Source organism: Zalophus californianus, chromosome 3 (genome assembly GCF_009762305.2).
Source record: "Zalophus californianus isolate mZalCal1 chromosome 3, mZalCal1.pri.v2, whole genome shotgun sequence".
NCBI lineage: Eukaryota > Metazoa > Chordata > Mammalia > Carnivora > Otariidae > Zalophus > Zalophus californianus.
Window position 1 is genome coordinate 165,863,197 of NC_045597.1, and position 20,199 is coordinate 165,883,395.

General features: G+C 43.2%; 1 protein-coding gene across 3 annotated transcripts in view; it reads left to right on the plus strand.

The window, feature by feature from the left end:
• The first annotated feature begins 9,871 nt into the window (after window positions 1–9,871).
• ADAM23 (ADAM metallopeptidase domain 23) overlaps window positions 9,872–20,199 on the plus strand; it is a 166,699-nt gene continuing 156,371 nt past the window's right edge. For all 3 annotated transcript variants that reach the window (XM_027591124.2, XM_027591123.2, XM_027591125.2), the window contains exons 1-2: window positions 9,872–10,376; window positions 11,694–11,911. In XM_027591124.2, coding sequence (XP_027446925.1) covers window positions 10,163–10,376; window positions 11,694–11,911 — 432 coding nt within the window. In that variant the 5' untranslated portion in view covers window positions 9,872–10,162. The remainder of the gene's footprint in view (window positions 10,377–11,693; window positions 11,912–20,199) is intronic.

The window sequence follows — 20,199 nt, forward strand, 5'->3', positions numbered from 1 at the left end:
TACTCTGTATGATACCATAATGATGGATATATGTCATACATTTGTCTATATCCATAGAATGTACAACAACCAAGAGTGATAGTTATGGATCTTTGGTGATTATGTGTCAGTGTAGGTTCATCAATTGTAATAAATGTACCTCTGGGAGGGTATGTCATATTGAAGGAGGCTATGCATGTGTGGGGACAGGGAGTATATGGGAAATTTCTGTACCTTTCCCTCAATTTTGCTGCAAACCTTAAGCTGCTCTAAAAAAGTCTTAATAAAAAAAAGTTTCAAGTGAGGACTTGATGGGCCATAATGAACCAATCAAGTGTGCCTGGAAGATGAAACACTGTGAGTGGTCCATCTTACTTAGGTCAAGTACCTGATTCTTTTTTTTTTTTTTTAAAGATTTTATTTATTTATTTGAGAGAGAGAATGAGATAGAGAGAGAGCATGAGAGGGGAGAGGGTTAGAGGGAGAAGCAGACTCCCCGCTGAGCAGGAAGCCTGATGTGGGACTCAATCCCGGGACTCCAGGATCATGACCTGAGCCGAAGGCAGTCGCTTAACCAACTGAGCCACCCAGGTGCCCCAAGTACCTAATTAATTCTAAATGAACAAGCTATGGCTGGATTTGGAGAGGAACTTGGGGAGCAAGACCATGAAGTGTAGACATAATCATGGGAATGGGTTTCTTAGAAAACTTTCATAAGTGGGGAGATCTCTGAGCAGGGAACATTTCCAAAGAGAGGTCCACTAAAAATTAATTTAACACTACGAGGGGTGCTACTTGTTATTTGCACAAAATTTATTTCTCAAATTTCAGATGCTACCCTTCATGAAAATATTTTAGGATTTGGATGGTTATTCTCACCTTATCTACACTGATCATGACGTTAAAATCTTTGAAAATATCCTCTCTCATTCTTTATCATGCCAGATGGTATGGTTCTTACTTTTTTAGGTGTTTTCATCTGGCAGCAGCTTGGTCATTTAAAATGCTTTTCCCTGGATCATGTTTAATTCCTTTATAGGGTTTGTACATCATAATTTGGTGTAATTTTGATCATATTTTCTATTTGATTATCAATATTGTTTTGTTGTCATTTTTAGATGAAGTTGTTTTATTCAGGGGACAGTCAACTCCACAGTCTGTTTCCCACATTGGAATTGAAGGAGTTTGTGTATGCGTGTGTGTGCGTGTGCATGCGTGTAAGTGTTATTGCCAGCTATAACTTGGATAATCTTCCATGTGTGCAGGGATGTTTGAAGGTGGGATGCATAGCTATTTAGATATGTAAATAGTTTAGATTACTTATTCCAAAACTTGTTGATAATAACATTCTTTTATTAGTTCTTTTTTTGGCCATGTCACACAGCCTCAGGAAATTTGTTTATAGTTTATCTCAGTTTGCTCAAACATTTTCTTACATGGAAGAACTTAATGTTTTCTGCAGGATAGGGCATTTTGGCATGCAATCTACCCCTCAGATAATTTAACAGAATAGCAAATAAAAAGTCTTAAAACTTGTCTCTGGAGAATCCTCGAGTTTTCTCTTTTCCTTTTGGAGAAGTGATCGTGTCTATCATTTATTCTCTATCTCTAACCACGTCTGTATCCATGACATGAATATCTAATCCCATGGCAAGCTAACAGGGATAATCCAGGAAGCTTGGTTTTAATTTACATGCTGCAGTATAGTGAACCACAAAAGGTGAGCAAAAGCATGTTATGTGATCTAAGGTGCTCTATAAATCTTCGCTGTTCTTTTTGCCTTAGAATAACAGAATACAAATATATAATGGCCACTGATCAAGGTTTAAGCTTTCATAGTTATGTCTTTAGAAATTTCAACATGTTAATATATTGGCAAAATCTAATATTGTTTCATAGGGTGGATTAATAAATGTTGCTAATTATAATATTGATCAGATTAAGCTAAATCTAATGGGTTGCTATGTGGTTAATTTAAAATTTAGAAAAAATTAAATTCTCTGGTAAGTGAGGATCTTGGCCCTCTCTTGTGGAGTGGTGCTTCAGTGGAAGAAACCAATATCTGGTCCATAATTAGGTTTTGTTTTGGAATTATGCAAATAATTGTATAGAATGTCTATATTCAGAAATCTCTTATGTGGAGTGAGGGACATAATTCAGAACAGTTCCGTGTAGGGATCAATATGTCAGTAGGTTTTTTTTTTTAAAGACTATTTATTTGAGAGAGAGAGAGAGAGAGAGAGAACGAGCGGGAGGAGGGGCGGAGGGAGAAGCAGACTCCCTGCTGAAGGGAGGACCCCGGGATCATGACCTGAGCTGAAGGCAGACACTTAAAGAACTGAGCCACCCCGGTGCCCTTATGTCAGTGGTTTTAAACAGACAAAATAAAATCTAAAATTTTATTTGTAGCCAAATGCCATGATTTAAAAATATTATAGATCCTTCCAAGAGACTATTTTAGTTTTTTTTTTTTTGTTTTGGGGCAGTGGTCAAATAGATTATGTAGTAATGCGTTTCTCAGCCCTGGTTTTAAACAAATGAATTGTTAATTAAATGTGGAATAGGTAGAGGATTGAATTTTATTTTATTTATTTATTTAATATTTTTATTTATTTATTCATGAGAGACACAGAGAGAGAGGCAGAGGGAGAAGCAGGCTCCCAAGGAGCAGAGAGCTCGATGCGGGACTCGATCCCAGGACCCCGGGATCATGACCTGAGGTGAAGGCAGACGCTTAACCAGCTGAGCCACCCAGGCGCCCTAGAGGATTAAATTTTAGTAATATTTTTGGTAAATTTTTTTATCACACTTGATAGATTGATAGTGTTGGTGAGCCATTCTGGTGTGGGTGGCAGTTTCTGCTTTGGAGTCAGGCAAACATGGCTTCTGACCCAGCTCTTCTTCCTAGTAGTCACATGACTGCAGACAAGTGAGTCTCAGTTCCCTCATCAGTCAAAATGGGGGTTACAATAGTAGCTCCTTCATAGAATTGCATGAAATTAAATGAGATCATCCAGAAAAGTGCTTAACTCAGTATCCGGCACATGGTAGGTGCTGTATAAATAATTCCTCTTCTTCCTCCTCCTTCTCCTTGTTATTTTGTTATTATTTTGTTTTTATTCTTTCCTGTGTTCTTTCCTGTTTCTCACCAAATTTGGGACTATCTAAAACAGGATTTAAGAAGCTGCAGTTGTTGAATTCTGAAGATATACTGAAAGTAGTACAAGAAATTCACTAGATGAGAAAATTACCCCTTGGAAATATTTGAGACATGAAAGGCAAGAGAAGTAGTGTAGGTTCATCACTTGTAACAAATGTACCTCTGGAAGGGGATGTCATATTGGAGGTGGCTATGCATGTGTAGGGATAGCTATTTTATTTGGATGGCTTACCTCCAGGGATGTGTGAGACCACCCCCCCGCAGTACTTTTCATTCATATTGGGCTACTTCCGGGCTATAGCGTGAGGTTCTTCTATGTGGCCGAACTATGGAACTGGGCGTAGAGGGACTGATCATATTGGGACCAGACCTCATAGCTACAACCTTCTTTGTCTTTACAAAGCAAGGTCCTATGGGAGATAGGAAATGGATTACATTGTAGAGTGACCAGGAATTTTGCCAAATTTTTTTTTTTTAAACAAACCACATACAAAGCATGATGGAAAGTACTGGAAAGCCTGGAGAAAGGAAACCTGAATCCAGTCCCAGCTCTGCCACAGATTGATGTGGCCTTGGGCAACAAGCTGAGACTCTGCTCCTTTGCTTCTACAATTGTACAATAATAACTTTGGATTCCTAGATAATCTCAAAGGTAACTTCTGGTTCAAATGTTTCCTAATTCTATATTTTCTTAGGTCCTGTGACAGTTGTACTAAACTATTTTTTTTTTTTTTTTTGTATCTCTCTTGTGAAAAGAGCATACATAGGGAAAAGACCTTGGGAACAGAACAGGACTTGAAATCAGGGTTCTAATTCCAGTTCTGAAGTGATCTTGGAAAATCCCTTGACCCAGTGCATTTTAACCCTGGCTGCGTATTCAATTAATCCAGGAGGATTTTAAAAACACTGATGTTGGATTCCACTCTTGAAGATTCTAAATAGTCAGGCATCGAAAAGTTGGTGAAGCTCTCTAGGTAATTTGGATGTGCAGCCAGGATGGAGAATCACTGAAAAACCAATGAGCCTTAGTGTCCTCACATCTAAGATGGAGCTTCTAAAAAAATAGTAGTAATTGCCCTCGCTGTGTCACAGAATTGAGGATCAAATAAAATAAAACAGATAAAAGCACTTTGTGATGTGTAAATGCACAGTAATTATTAAAGCAGACATTATTAAAGGGCTTAACTATTGTTATTATGCAAATGTTAGGGATTATCATTGGTATATTAATTCTGCTGCTGGAGTTCTAACCTTTTCAGATAAAATTCACTTGCTGTCTCTAAAAGTAGTTGAGGTTTCCGCCCACCTACCCAATTAGTATGTGGCAATTTCCTTCTAGTGTTGCTCTGTGACACAGTGAGGGCTTAATGATTACATGTTGACTCAGATTATTCTTAATAAACACAATTCTTCCAAGTTTTGAATAACATATGTCATCACCACAAATCATCAGGACATGCTTGTTTATCCCTTTGTGCTACAGCTTGTAAATGCTCTAAACTGTGGGATAAACTAGCCTAGTGTTTGCATGGTGTGAAAAAAATTAAATTGTTTTTCAAATGTATCCTGTTCTGTCAGGAAGTCCTAATTATCCTTCATTTAACATCAAATCCGGGCAGAACTTAATTTTAGGTTTTTAACAGTGGTTACCTTTCTTTAGATATGTTCATGCTTTGACAGTCTGATACATTTTTGTCTGTTCAACTCTTCCACTAGAAATGCCTGTGGCCATTGCAGTTTTGGTAATGCATTCTTTCCTCCCCGCCCCAGGAATAAAGGGGATAAAGTTACCTCTTCACTTCCGAAATTGTCTCACTGTGGTCAGTCCTTCAGAATGAGCAGAGGTATATTTAACATAGACTTGCAGACTTATTTTTCATGCACTTGAAGGTTGCCCGAGACGTCGGGCGTGGCCCCGTGTCTGGAGAACGTACTTGCTGCCTCAGAGCCTCCTCGGGACGGAGTTTTGAGGAATACAAGCAGATCGCGTATGGTGGCAGGCTCCAGGAAGGGCTGCCACTGCGCGTGTGACTCTGTCCCTTGACCTGTCATGACTGTAGCATATATTCAGCATTTCCTTGCTCACTGGAAAATATATCTTGGCAAAACAAGAGAACAGTTTGGGATCTTTCGGTATCTGTATTTTTTTTGGCCGGGGGGGGGGCACGGGATGATTTCTGGTATTCCCCTCCATTGTCTAAGTCTGGGAATTATCTCTAAATAGAGGAATGCTTCTCTCCTTAGGAATCCCTTGAAGGGATGCGTGTGTATTAAGAATTAAACAAAGGCATTGTTAATGAGATGAATAGCTAAATTTCAGCAAAGAGGTGGCTTTTTGGGAGTTAGAACCATGTCTATTATTGCACATGCTTTTCTGCTCACAAGCAGACGAGATAATGCAGTTGATGAAAAATGTTAAGCTTAAGATAGATATTTATACACACATGTAGTTAAAAATGGTAGGTTGACAAATGAGGGCCTACAGGCTGCATGCTTTTTACATTTTTAAAAGGGTTGTAAAAAAAAAAAGAATATGCGTCAGAGACCATATGGCACACAAGACCTAAAATATTTACTATCTGGCACTTTATAGAAAATGTTTGCTGACCCTTGAACCATGTGGAAAGCACCAATAATAGATCTCACTCTTTTTTCACTTTCCCTGAGAAGCACATTGTCTTCTGTCCTTGGTGATATTCATTTCCACTTGTAAAGTCAGTGTTCACAGCCATTCTAAAAAGAGAAGGAGAAACCTTCCAGAGCGGAATCTGTCCCAGGATCTGCCCTCAGCCAGCTCTGCCAAATGGGAGCCGTGCCACCCCTGCCAGTGTTTGTGCTCTTGCTTCACTCGGCAGACGGCCCCTCGGCCTCAGCGCCATCCACCAGTTTGCTGCGTGCCTTCTTCGACCTTGGCTTTTTGGCCACATGATTATTCCATTCTACTTGCTCTTGTGAATCTGCTCTGTTGCATTGCCCTCCTGTTTTTTTTTTTTTTTTTTTTCCAGCTTTCGCCTTCTAAGGCCCTCTTTCTGCGATCCGTTTATCTGCCTTCTCCCCCAGTCTCAGCCCCTTAGAGTCAGATGCCTTCCAAATCTTTCTACCCCTTCCTTTTATTTAAAAAAATATTTTATTATCTATTTGAGAGAGAGCAAGAGCGAGAGAGAGCATGAGCAGGGGGGAGAGGGAGAAACAGGCTCCCTGCTGATCAGGACCCTGAGATCATGAACTGAGCTGGAGGCAGATGCTTAACCGACTGAGCTACTCAGGTGCCCCCTACCCCTACCTTTTGCGTGCTTCTGACCAAGCCCAGTTTTCTCACTGGTTACAAAGTGGGTCCAGTTCTGCCCCTGCAACAGACTGTAGCCAAGAGAGGACTTCTGGTATCTTTCAGAACCAGACCAGCGCAACCATGTTTGTGAGCAGTATGGCTACTCTTTCTGGGCACTGGTCGCGCACACTCTTATTTGTGTTCACTTGGGGTCCACATTCCCTGGTGTAATTTCCTTCCCATGGACCTTCTGGCCTCTTGCCTTCACCTGTGACTGCGACAGTTTATCATGTCTGCCGTGTTGACCAGGCCACTCCAATGGTCCCGGATGCCCGTGGGATCCAGCACACATATCTAACCAGAGCTATCACAGCACTCAAACTCCTGGTACATTCCTTTCTACATTCTAGTCCAGCTTGCTGAATCCTTCTCTCTCCTGCCTGTGACTGGCCCTCTACTCGACACACATTGGTCAAATTTGGACTCCATTCTGGGTACTATATCATAGGCTCTGGGGACCAGGGATGACCAAGATGCAGCCCAGTTCAGTGGAAAGGTGGTATGCACAAACATGAATATAGAGCAAAGCAGCAGGTAGCGATTAACAAAGTTATTAATATCATGACAGCATAGAAAATATTTGGAACTAAACTGTATAACCATAAATATTCCAAACTACCTAATGAGACTATTACTAAATCTAACACATTATCCACTTAACGAATATTTGATTCTGTTTTTAACCTTCCCTTAAATATATGGTTTAAGGATCAAACTTCTGGTAAATTTTTCTGAGGGATTTACTCCTTCTCTAACTCACAGTCTCATTTGCTGATACATTATCTTGCCTCCAGCCATGTCTGTAAACATTAAATTTCTACAAATAAATGCAGTCTTTTGATGATAGTGCAAAAGACAACATCCTGCTTTGTAAAAACTCCCGCTCCTTATTTGAAACTGAAATGAGTCCTCATGCTGTTCCCCAAGTGCATGGAATGGGGCTTAAACTGGTGGGTGTTCAGTTGGTTCTCATTGACACATAGCTTTATTTATTGGAATAGGTTTTGAGATGCACTCAATTGCAAGAGAGTCCTTTCAAAAAACTACATCTCAGCATCTTTCCGCTTTCATTTCCTTCTTTCTTCTCATTGCTGGTACACCTCCTTTCTCCCAAGCCGTTTTTCAAGATTATATCATTATATCAAATATAAGTTGGGAGAACCTAGCCAGGACATGCTTGTCTTGAGACACCCCCAAGAACACTGACCTACAAGGAGGAACTACAGGGAGGTGGGAGTGTTCACCAGCCTGCACCAGTGTGACTCCTGCCATAGTGCACCACATACTTTTTGTTTATTCATTCATGATGTATTTTCTGAGAGCCTTCTATGTGCCACAAACACTATGCTAGGTGCTAGGGACACGATACTGAGCCAAAGGGAACATTATTGTTGCCTTCATTTGGGGGAAGTAGCATCAATTACAAGTTTACATTGATTGGGTGATAGTTAATATCCTAGCTCTGACATAGAGAGGAAGAACTAATATTAGTGTTTAATCCCCTAACAACTTTGTGACCTTTGATCTCTGTATACGTGTCTGCCTTTCTCCCTCCCTTCTGCTATCTCTGTCCCACCTCCCTCCCTCTTCCTTCTCTGTTAAGTGGGGGTTGTTGGGGTGGAAAAATTTTCCCATGTACTTCAAAGGTTCCTATGGCCGGTATAAGAGTTAAATTGACATGAGACAGATTAAAGGAGAAAAATAAATTAAATTTCATACATACAGGAACTCCACATACATGAGAGTTCTAAAGACAGAAAGGTAAAATGAGATATATCTGCTCTCCTGGGCTAAGGAATGGGATGGGTGCTGGGGGCTTCAGAGGGGAGGAGGGCAATTCACAAGGCAATAAAAATAAAAGCAGTTATTTGGTAATTAGATGTTTGCCCTGCTGTACAGGGGGTCACTCAGAAAAAGTTATCCCTGGTAATAAATCTTATTCCGGGAAAGACCCCCAATTTAAATTCTTCTAGGTAGCTAAGGAAGGGGCAAAATTTTCTCTTGAGCCCACAGGGTTTCCAAAATAGTCCACATGTCAAAGTGGCACATTTTGGGAAGACTTGTTCTGACCCTTTTGGAGTGGAGAATATGGCTAATAACACTAAGCCCTGTCATCACTATGGTGCTTTATACTCGTATTTTTTCTTTTACTCGTAGAATTCTGGATCCCGCATAGTAGATGTTATAATCTCCATTTTATATACAAATAATGGAGTAAGACAACTTTGTTATTACTCACTGTTACTGGTTGGATGAATACACGAATGCTTGCATTGTGGGAATTTGGGGGCAGAAATATGCCACAGGCCCTGATTTGAAACCAACCATAGGAGTTAGTGGCTGCTAACCTACCTAACTCAGGGACTCTCAATTTACTTTTTTTTTTTTTTTTTTTTTTTTACAGCAACAAGAGTAAAAGCTCCCCCTTTCTCTGCGGAAGTCAGGACTAGATCTCAAAATTTGAAATGTGTCCTCTCCAGTGCATGCCCACCCACATGGTTGTCAAATGATGGATTTGCCCAAATAGCTGCCATACACTTAGTTTCTAATCTCTGTATTTCTTGCTTCCAGAATTTCTAAGTCTTCCCAAATACACCCAGTCACGTTTTCTGAACTTTTGAGTAAACATCTTCCGGTTTCTTCTTTCCGCAAAGCCCCTAGGCATAGGCACAGGGGACAGAGGCCGGGGTGGAGCGCTCCAGCTCTGGGGATTCCTGCGCAGGAGGTCTGACTCTCCGCGAGGCCGCCCAGCTCAGCGCGCCCTCCAGCCCCCGCCAGCCTGCAACCAGCAAACGTGCCTCGCAGCCCTCGCTTCACCAGCTAGGAGTGAGCTGACTGAGGAGCGGCGCTATTTTTACCACCCTGGCCGCAATCCTTTATATTTATTTGAAGAAAGGAAATAAAGGATTAGGAAGGAAATGCTTGGCCTTACTTTCTCCCGGAGAAGGAGGGGGTTGGAATGGGGGGGTAGTATGTAAGATTTGGGGTGGTGGAAGAGGCAGGTAGATTTCTCTGGTTTGAGTGTTTCCTCCAGATCATCTTTGTCTCTGGCCAGGAAACCCCCTCACGCTTCTTTCTTCCCCTCTGGCTAATCTCTGATTGCCAGCCTTCCCCCTCTCCTGCCCCCACCTCTGAAGATGCCACCGTCACCTCTGATGCTGCCTGGGATGCTGCATCACTCTGCTGCTTCCCCCCCCTTTCCTCCACGATAAAGCATGCGCAGTGCGTCCTGTGCCAGGCAATAGCAACAGCATCAGTATCAGCATCAGCATCAGCCTCAGGGCCCGAAGGCGCGCTCGGGCGCGCTCTCGAGGGCGGGGCGCACCCCCGCGCCGCGCGCCCCCGCGCCGCTCGCTCTCACGCGCCGTCTCAGCATCCTCAGCCCCAGCAGCAGCCCCCGCAGTTGCTGGAGCGGCCGCGCCCGCCGCAGGGAGGGAGGAGCATCTGGGGAGGCTCCAAGTTGGCGGAGCGACTAGGACCCCCGGACTCTTCAGCGGCCGCCGGGGAGGGGCTGAGAGGCGAGCAGGGGAGGGGGCGCCGCCCAGTCTCTAGTCCCGAGCCGCGAGCCCGGACCCCCTGCCCGCGGCCGCACCATGCGCGCCGAGCCGGCGTGATCGGCTCCGCCCGCAGCCTCCCCGCAGCCTAGCCCGGCGTTCTCGCGGGCCACACCGAGCGGCGCCCGGGAGCTATGAGCCATGAAGCCGCCCGGCAGCAGCTCCCGGCGGCCGCCCCTCGCGGGCTACAGCCTTCCCCGAGCCTCCGGCGGCCCCCACGGCCGCCCCGCCGGCCCGGCACCTGCCCGCGCCCTGGCCCGCGCGCCGCCCTGCCGCCTGCTCCTCGTCCTTCTCCTGCTGCCTCCTCTCGCCACCTCGTCCTGGCCCCGCGCCTGGGGGGCTGCTGCACCCAGCGGTGGGTATGGCCCCGGTGCCCTTTGCATTGCCTTGCCCGCGGGGCCCTGCAGAGGAAAGCGAAGGGCACGCGGGTCCGTGCGCTCCGGACACGTCCCGGGCTCGGCCTTTCCCAGCCACCCTGCCTGCCTCTCTACCTCTCTTTCCCAAGCCCCCGTTCATTCCAGTTCACTTTTTGAAGTCCATTTCTGTTGCATTCACTAAAAACCCATTCCAATTACTGTCCGTTCCACTGGAAGGTAATTAGTGGATGCGGGGTCCCTCAGCGATCTCTGCAACTTGGCGGAGGGGAAACCAGTGGCCGGTAAATGCAGCGAGGGAGCAAGTTGCTTCTTGGGTGGAGAGCCTGAATGCGAATGCGGGAGGATGTAATAATAATTAGGGGTAATGTGCTGTTTCCTCAAATCGCCTACTGGGTTTATTCACTGCTGTTGGAATTAAGATGGGGGAGGGAAACTTTGGAGGTATAAACCTTTGGTTTGTAATTCTCAAAATGCTCGTCATCATAATGAACAATTAAGATAATATGATAGTCAATACATGGGTGATTGGAAATCAGTGGAAGCAGAAAGCTGGCCTTGGCAGAAAAATGAAAGCAATTGGAGAGCGGCTAGCTAGCATCTGCTTCCCACTATGGCAAAGGAGTTTTGCTCATCTCAAAGTTTAAAGCAAAAGGAATTGCCTATTTTGTTTAATGATTCAATTAACAACCCGAATCCATGAATTCAGCACTCAAGTTATCTTAGGAGCGAGCCTTCTTAGCTCTCGGATGGGATACTTCTAGTCAGAGTCCCATGGAGCTCCTGTAGACTCCAGAGCAGGGGTGGACGTGAGGGTCAGAACAGAACCTCTGAGCATGTTCATTTAATGTCTTCCTTCAAGTCCATGCCGCGTCCCATCCCCGCTCCCCATACTCAGGAGTATAGATTTGAGATTGGTTAGAAATGTACATATAAAACACAAATAGGAAGAAATAGTACATTGTTGTATGAGGCTCATTGGCTGTTAAACTGTCCAGGCCATTTCACTGTTTTGTTAACTTGCTTTGCTGTGTCTCTACTTCTTCTTTTTTTTATTTTTATTTATCATTATTATTTTTATTACTTAGGGCATATGATGGTACCTAAATGGGCAGTGTTTAACAAAGGATAACATTTTACATATTTTTTTATTATTATGTTATGTTTCTACTTCTTACCTGCTTAGACATAGAAAACTTTGTTTTTGCAATTAATGGAAAAACACATCGTAGTACTTATGTGTTTATAGGGTATATGTGTGTATTTGTGTATCTTTGTGCACTCCCTCTCCCCCCCAGCTCCGCACTGGAATGAAACTGCAGAAAAAAATTCGGGAGTCCTGGCAAATGAAGACAACACATTGCAACGGAATAGCAGCAGTAAAATCAGTTACAGCAATGCAATGCAGAAAGAACTCACGCTGCCTTCAAGACTCATATATTACATCAACCAGGACTCAGAAAGCCCTTATCATGTTCTTGACACAAAGGCAAGACACCAGCAAAAACATAACAAGGTAGGCATGGGTCTGGGCATGCAAAAGTAGCTGCCATGAAGAGTTTTCCTTTGATTTGATTTTCTGCTAGAATCTGATGTCACAAATTTTACTGCAGCAGTTTATTAGTAAATCAATTAATATTATGATAGGGGAGAAACTGGAGGAAGTAAACCTGGGATCTCCTGAGATTGGATTGCTGTGCGTTTTTTTTCTCTCTGACTCTAATGTGGAACTTGAATTTTCTTATGGCTTTTTAAACTCGTAGCTGGAATGTGGTCCAGGTATCTTTCAGGCGCATTGGGCACTGAACAGGCGTTGAGTATGTTTATAGTCCTGACTTATATCTGTGAGGCTTTATATAAGGGTGCAGTGTTCTACCTCCCATGATGAAAACTGCTTCCAGGCTGCACACACAAGATAGCTGTAACAGCCTATTTGTCTGCAGTTTGCCTATCAGTTCTTTACTTAGAAATTGAGTGTTTAGGGGCGCCTGGGTGGCTCTGTCGTTAAGCGTTTGCCTTCGGCTCAGGTCATGATCCCAGGGTCCTGGGATCGAGCCCCGCATCGGGCTCCCTGCTCTGCGGGAAGCCTGCTTCTCCCTCTCCCACTCCCCCTGCTTGTGTTGCCTCTCTCGCTGTGTCTCTCTCTGTCAAATAAATAAAATCTTTAAAAAAAAAAAGAAAGAAATTGAGTGTTTAAATTTAATTTTAAATTTCTTTAATTGATCACTAGGAGATAATACTTTTTTTCCTGATGTGTTTTCAATAGGCAAACAATTTGACATTTTAAAAGATTATGGCAAATATAAACAGTTTCTATAATGTAGAGACCAGTTTGGGCCAGCATAGTCTCTCAAGACTTTATCTGTATTCATTGTGAGTGGTTGCTTTACTTTCAAGTTGGTTCACAAAGTGCCACTGATTTTTAACAAGGCATTCAACAGAAGATGAAGGGGCTTAATGTTCAAAGAGTTTGAAGGATCTTTTTTTCTTGCTTACTGTTCTTTATTTGAGTTAGTAATATTTTGGACACCAAGCAGATTTACACAATGGGTTAGTCATCAGTGCCTCTGTTCTCTATCAGGAGCGGAGAATAGAGTCTGTATGTCAAGTATTTTACTCTGGACTATACCTGTCCAATGGAGAAAAGTAGTAACTGTCTAACATCTAGAATTTAAGAAAAATATCTGTGATTTATATCATTGTTTTTATTAGTTTTCTAAAATATAGGTAGGTTGTAATGGTATTTACTCCCATTTTACAAACGGGGAGTTAGAAATTTAAGGCTTTTGGGTGTCTTTCCCAAGATTGTAAAACAGCTAATATGAACTTCAAGAAGCCTGAGCATTTCATTTTTATTATTTTTTTACAAGTCAGGTTTCTGAGAAAATGCTTCCTTTGTATTGACTATTATTGGAGCAGTATTATGAAGTGGCTGTACCTGTCTATGACATCTGCTCCAATGTAACTTCATGGGTTGACTCCGGGATCCTGTCTGCCCATTTGACTTGTTGATAGGAGGAGTGGGTGGTGATTTTAAGGAAGAAGACTCCAAGACCCTCTTGATAAATGAATTGGGGCCCATTTTATGGCTTTCTTAATTAAAGAGATCTTCTATGGTTGAATGGCAGGTTCTCAAACTCCAGTGCCTTTGCATAGGGTGCTGGAGGAAAAAAAACCAAACGAAACCAAACCAAAAACTGCCTTAAAGCCCATTTCAAAGAATGCTCAAGCCCTCCTGAGCTGAGACTTAAAAAAAAAAAAATCTCAGTGGAGTATTTTTATAACTCAAGTTTTGGAGGCAATGGCTGATGCCTGTCTTCTGGCCGAATGTTATGTTGGGTTTTGTTGGGGGGCGACATGGTTTGACTACTCTATATCTTAATTTTTATGATACTAAGGTTTGCTAAACTTTCTCCTGCCACTCATATAGATTTCTCACTATGGAACACATACTTGCAGTTGAAATGATTCTTCTCCATTTCCACCTTCCATGGGCTGGGGGGTGGGGGGGGGGAAGCTCTTCTTTTATCTTAGAAAAAAATGCTTACACAGAAATTATATTTGAGAGCATTTTTCTCCTTTTCTAATAAGTTTAATTGAACCAACAATTGTTGCACATTTCTCTTGTGCAAAGGAGTAGGCTAAAGATTCAGAGATAAGAGATAAGGGGTACAAGGATGAAGAAGACATGGTCTGTCCTCCAGGAGACACAAAAATGAGATAAGCAAGATTCTAAAAGGTGCCCCCACACAAGTATAAACAGTGGCTTGTATTGTGGATGCCCTGAAATTTCCCTTTGTGTTCTGTGATTTCCCTTTTATTTCTGTTTTTAAGCCTCTCTTGAACTAGTTGACAAAAGGTATGCCATATGTTTTCTGCTGTATCTTAGGATGACTTGCCTAATAATAGTGATGAGAGATACTTGTCAGTTTAGCTGCTTTACAAATGTTTCAGTAAGAGAGAATCTATAGAATTTCATCATTTTTGCTTTTATAAAAGAAGTTTTGATTTTAATATCTGTGTATTAGGTACCTTTTTTCCTCTCCTGATTTCATTGCACTCAAGTACATTTTAATGAATGCCTTAGAAATGCTGAATCACTGTGCCATTCCCATGGATCCTTAGATTGGGGGTAGAGGTGGAGAGGGGAGTTCCCAGATATAGGTTGCCAGGCAGGGCTTTGTATTTATTTCATAAATAGTCAGTGTTGATCAGTCCTTATTACTTTACAACTGTGGAAGTGAAAATGTTATTAACTCTTTCAAAATTTGTGAGCTTAAAAACCAATTGTGCAGAGCACCTCTGTAATACCAGTGTTTCTGAAAACCGGAAAGTTCTCTTTGTCAAAGATTGTCTAGAAACCTTTTTGTCTCCAATTAGGGTGATGTATAACTTACTGTCCAAACTGCCATTTTTGAGAGTGACAGTGAGCATGCTTAATAATCATGCTAGGATAATAGGCATAAACCAAGATTCTGGTCCAGAGCAGATGGGACATGTGGTCACCTCAGATCTAAATGGTTATGTTCCTTGAGTTTTGGTGCTTACCCCAATTCAAGTTTCTTCATAGATAGTTTTATTTTCTGATGAATTATTGTAAATTTTTTCTTACTTGCTAGGAAGTCAGTTTACTACCTTGTAGATGTATCAGGACATGAAATGGAAAAATTTAGTTTTGCTTTGTTACCAAGACTTGTCTTTTATATGTGTAGAGATTTTTACAAGCAAAAAGGGAAATTTATGATTACTGAGCATAAGCATTTTTGAACCACTAATGCAATATATTAATGAAATGGGCCATACATTTAAAAAGAGGGAGAAACAATTTAGATTTATTCATTTATTCATGCACTCATTCATTCATCCATTCTGAGATAATCCTATGAGGTCTGTTTCTAAGAAAGTTAATGAACCTGTAGGGGAGGAAAAATAATTTTCCCTCTACCCTTCTAAATTCTTGGCTGAACCACACCGTGCAATAAAAGACGGATTAAGCACATACTGAATGGACCACTGGGTGTTATACGCAAACAATGAATCATGGAACACTACATCAAAAACTAATGATGTAATGTATGGTGATTAACATAACAAAATAAAAACAAATAAAAGACAGATTAACAGGAGGAAAACAAACAGAAGTTTTATAACGTGTATATCTCCTGTGTATGTGGGAAAGACCCAGGAAAACTGAGTATCTCTCCAGAATGGCCCAAGTCACTATTTTAGATAACATCTCCAGCTAAAGACAAAAGAAGATGTTGGGGTGAGAGGTGGGGACACAGTTGTGGGAGACTGTCAGGAAAAGCACAGTAAACAATGGTAAAGTAAGTCTGCCTTCTCCATTGATGAGAGTTCTTAGAGATTTAGAATCATTGTCTTCTTGACACACACAGAGAGAGAGAGAGAGAGAGAGAGACCCTTAGAAGTGGAGATTGCCTATAAAATGTAAATGAGTCTTACAGAAGGACTTCTACTCCCATTTTCAGAACTTCTCCTGTGTCTGCTGTTTCTTAGAAATAATCAGCCTAAAATAATCCCTATGCCAAAGAAGCATATTTTAGGATGGTATATTCTCTCCCCCTCAAACCTTTTCCTGAAACTTTCCTTTAGTCAAAGATTACTTGCTTTGCATCCTACGCCCTTAGGATTCTTTTCTCTTCCTATTGGGAAGGGTTGGAAGAGATACACTATGCATAGCACAGGGTCTAGGAAAGACGAAAGTCATCTCCTTTGACTTTGGTTGGCCTGCACACAGACCTACCCTACTGTGGTGGGGAGCTAGAGCTGGTGTGTGAATATGCAGATTATGACCTACGGAATGGGAGGGCACAAGCCATCCCCATAGGGATTGGCAAGTAGCTCCCGTAGCACCTGAGTGATTCTCTATCCCAGGTCATGGTTGAGCAGGAGATAGAGAGCAAAGTAGCAAGCACCTACTACTTATGAAGTGGTTGAGGTCAAGGTTACTAACTTTTTGAGGACTTACCTCCTAAGTGGCTATTTTAAAGATATTTATTTATTTATATAAAGATATTTATTTATTTTAGAGAGACAAAGCGAGTGAGCGTGGGGGGCAGAGGGAGAGGGAGAGAGAATCTCAAGCAGACTCCCTGTTGAGCATGGAGCCGACATGGAGCTCGATCTTATGACCCTGAGATCATGACCTGAGCCGAAACCAAGAGTTAGATGCCCAACTGACTGAGCCACTGAGGCGCCCCTAATGATTTTTATTTTTAAGTAATCTCTACACCCAGCGTGGGGCTCGAACTCATAACCCCAAGATCAAAAGTCATATGCTCCACCGACTGAGCCAGCCAGGCACCTACTAAGTGGTTATTTTAAAAGGTGCTCTGGGAAAAGCAAAGCAAGAACTTAGCATGGGAATCCTAAACTCAAGGTCTTATCTAATGTTCAGACTCTGGGTGTGAGTGGGCTTATCATGTTGTAAAATGCCTAAGCAGCAACTCAGAAACAACAAAAAAAGTTGTTTTTCTCATCACAATTGACCCCGTGATGCTTAGATATTAATCTTTAGGGAAAATTCTAGGCACTGTCAAGATGGTGGATAGTAAATCCACTGTCAGAGTTTTGGTCACCCAGCACATGAAACATCTGAGCAAAGCAAAAATGCCAATCAGCAGTATCAGTAGACAAATGAAAGTTTGAAATCCTGTCCATAACCATTGCCTTCTTTTGTTGAGATCTGGCCAAGAAAATAAAGCCCTTGGGTAAGGTTAATGTAGTTGTTTGGTTACAAACTTGGGTGAGGTTCTGAAACACTTGTACCTGTTGGGCCGCCTTTCATAAGTTTCTCTGAATTTGTCCAGAATTATTAATACATGTGCAGCAGTTGGTGCCTTTTATAGTGCATACACCTTCCTCGGCCAGTAAGTAATCTGAAGCTAAATGGTTATCTAAACCATCTCTGCTCAGAATCATGTTGTCATTGCATTAAGATTAGGCTTTGGTGTGGCAGCCCAATGTATTCAGCCAAGGTGGCTGACAGGCTGGTGTTGGCCTTAATCATTTACTTTTAGGTGCCTAATGTGGCAGCGCCTTGCCCAGTCCCTGTGAGGCATAGTACCAGGCCTGCGCCCAACATAATGGGGGTGAACGCTGCACACTCTTGATGTCAGGGAGGCAGAAGTACAGATTGAAGCTTCCATCCAGTGGTTTGAAAGGGTAGTCCCAGGGAGACTAAAGTGCACTGATACAGAGGGGATTTCCCAGGGCCAGCAGGGACGCAAATGCGTTGGAGGTTGAGGGAAGGAGATGTGCACACATGGAGAACCACGTATGTGTGAGATGCCTCAGGGCACTGGACCCACAGTGGATATCAAGTGCTTGATCAAGGTACCTGAAATAAGTTGAGGTTTCCCCTGAATGTCTGGGCCTTGAGGCCCAAGACCATGGGGATTGTGCTCCTGGGGACACAGTCTAGTTCGTATTCATCCAAGTGGTGTTGGTTCCTGGGGAGATAGGGAGGATTGGAAAGGGTGTGTGTGGGCTCCTGACAGGTGCTACATACTGTCTTGCAAAGTATCCTGCGTGGGAGCAGTTGAGCACCACAGAGAGGTGCCGGACAAGCTGCAGGGACTGGTAAAGTGCCTTCTGTTGGCCAGATGAGGGCCGAGTCAATAAATCAGCTGGGTAGACCACTAATGGGAAATAGCCTTGGTGGAGTCCAGCGACATGCCAAGCAGTTACAGCAGCCCCCAAAAGTGAGCTTTGATTTCTGTCCATTGTATAAAAATATTAAGACTATTGGAAGCCTTGAACGGGAGCTCTGAGTGGTGGCCGTGGGGAAGGTCCCCTGTAGAGAGGTACCCTGTAACTGTGGTCCTTCTAGAAGGTGTAGAGGGGGCTGCTGTGGTGGTGGCAGGATCTTCAGCCAGGAAGGGGTCCTCTCAATGGAAATTAAATTCATGGACTCCCAGGAGGATGGATAGTGTGGGTCAATCTAATGGGTGTGGTGAGGGCACGCATCTGAGTGAAGGGTTTAAAGGGGTCCCTGGAAGGTTGTGAAATGGTCTTATACCTTGGCCTTCCAAAGCTCACAGGCACAGCGGAGAGCAACTTGACAGCCAGAGTACCACCTCACACCTGAGAAGCAAGCACAGCGACCAGCAGGGGCCTCTGGGATAAACACATAGTTAAGTGCAAAACGTCACTCAAGGGGGTCATCAGCAGGGAATTCAGATAAACAGGCATCCGGTTCAGCAACCAAGTCCTGGGGAGTGCTCGCCCTCATCAGCTGCTGTGTCTTCCTGGGTGTTGTCTTTGCTATACTGGAAGGTTGCAGAGGCAGTGTTTGGGATGAGGTTGTAGGCTTGGGTATTCATGTCCATCCGTATTCATGTCACGGGTGGAGGGAGCCATCCCAAAGAGGGGTGGCTCTACCAGGTGGTTACCCAGGAGGGGAACTGAAGGGGTCAAGGGACCTAATAAGGTTGCATAGATTTGGGGTGCCCAGATTAAGGTCTGCTTGAACTGTTGGGAGCATTTTCAGTAAATTTTGGGGGTCCTTGGGATGCATCTTGTAAATAATTAGGCAGTACTATTCTCCAAAGAGGTCTCCATTCACAAATAGTAAGGGTTGAAGGGGCGCCTGGGTGGTGCAGTCAATTAAGTGTCTGACTCTTGGTTTTGGCTCAGGTTGTGATCTAAGTGTGTGAGATCAAGCCCCACGCTGGGCTCTGCGCTCAGCGTGGAGTCTGCTTTTCTCTCTCTCTCTCCTTCTTCCTCTACCCCTCCTGCTCATGCGTGCCCTCTCTCTGTCTCTCTAAATCAATCAATCAATCAATCAATCAATCAATCTTTTAAAAATATAGTAAGGGTTGGAGACACCTGTGTAGCTTGGTTTAAAGAAAATTTAGTCATATGCTCCTGACAATTTAACGTTTGGCTCTATGTTACCAGAGATGGGTCTGAACTACATAAGCTGATCATCCAATTAGGTTTGAAATCAGGTCCATGTAATGATCAGTGCCCAGAGGTCAGGATGAACATGGTGGCCTTTAAGCTAGCATCCATACCTGGAGACTTTTGGGCACAGCCCCTCTAAGGGCTGACTTCCAACTCTTGCTGTCCCCCCACACTGGGGTGCAATTGTGGGTGAGTGCTGTATGGTCCAGCAACTTTCTAGCATTGCTTCTCTGGGTGGAAGAGAAGCCCCATGACCCAGATGGCACACAAGGCACAGAGTAAGGCCAGCAGCAGTGAGTATCTGTATTTTATCGTTGTGCATCTGCCCACTGACTGCCCCATAGTGAAGATTTATTGTGGGTCAACAGTTCACGGGTAGCTTCCTCCAAAGTGGGGTAGGACCAAGTGTAATTGTATTGCCATGCTGTCATCTTCTGATGTTGAGTGCCTCTTCCCCTTTTAGAGCTCTACACCATCCCTTCTGTGGGTCCCAGCGCAATTATTTCCACCTCCTTTGGGGAGCTATGGTTAGGAGAAATGAGCCATCCACTAAAGCCACTATTACATTGGACTTTCAGGTGGAATTTGCATATCAAGCTGGTAAGTGTGCTCCAGAAGTAGCACAGTGGGTCTGTGTTTTTCTAATGGGCCAGGACTAACTATGACTAGGGGGTCATAGCTAACCACGTGTCCCTGATTTGGTCACCAATGAGTATTGGAAAGTGAGATGATCAACATTTTAAATCTGTAAAGGGACTCAAAACAGTTGGGGAATATGTAGATAATATTGTCCTGTAAGATGAAGGCATCAGATTCCCCCATGATCACAATCACAGGCAGCATGGCCCGGGGAGCCCAGTTGGTGTGAGGATCATG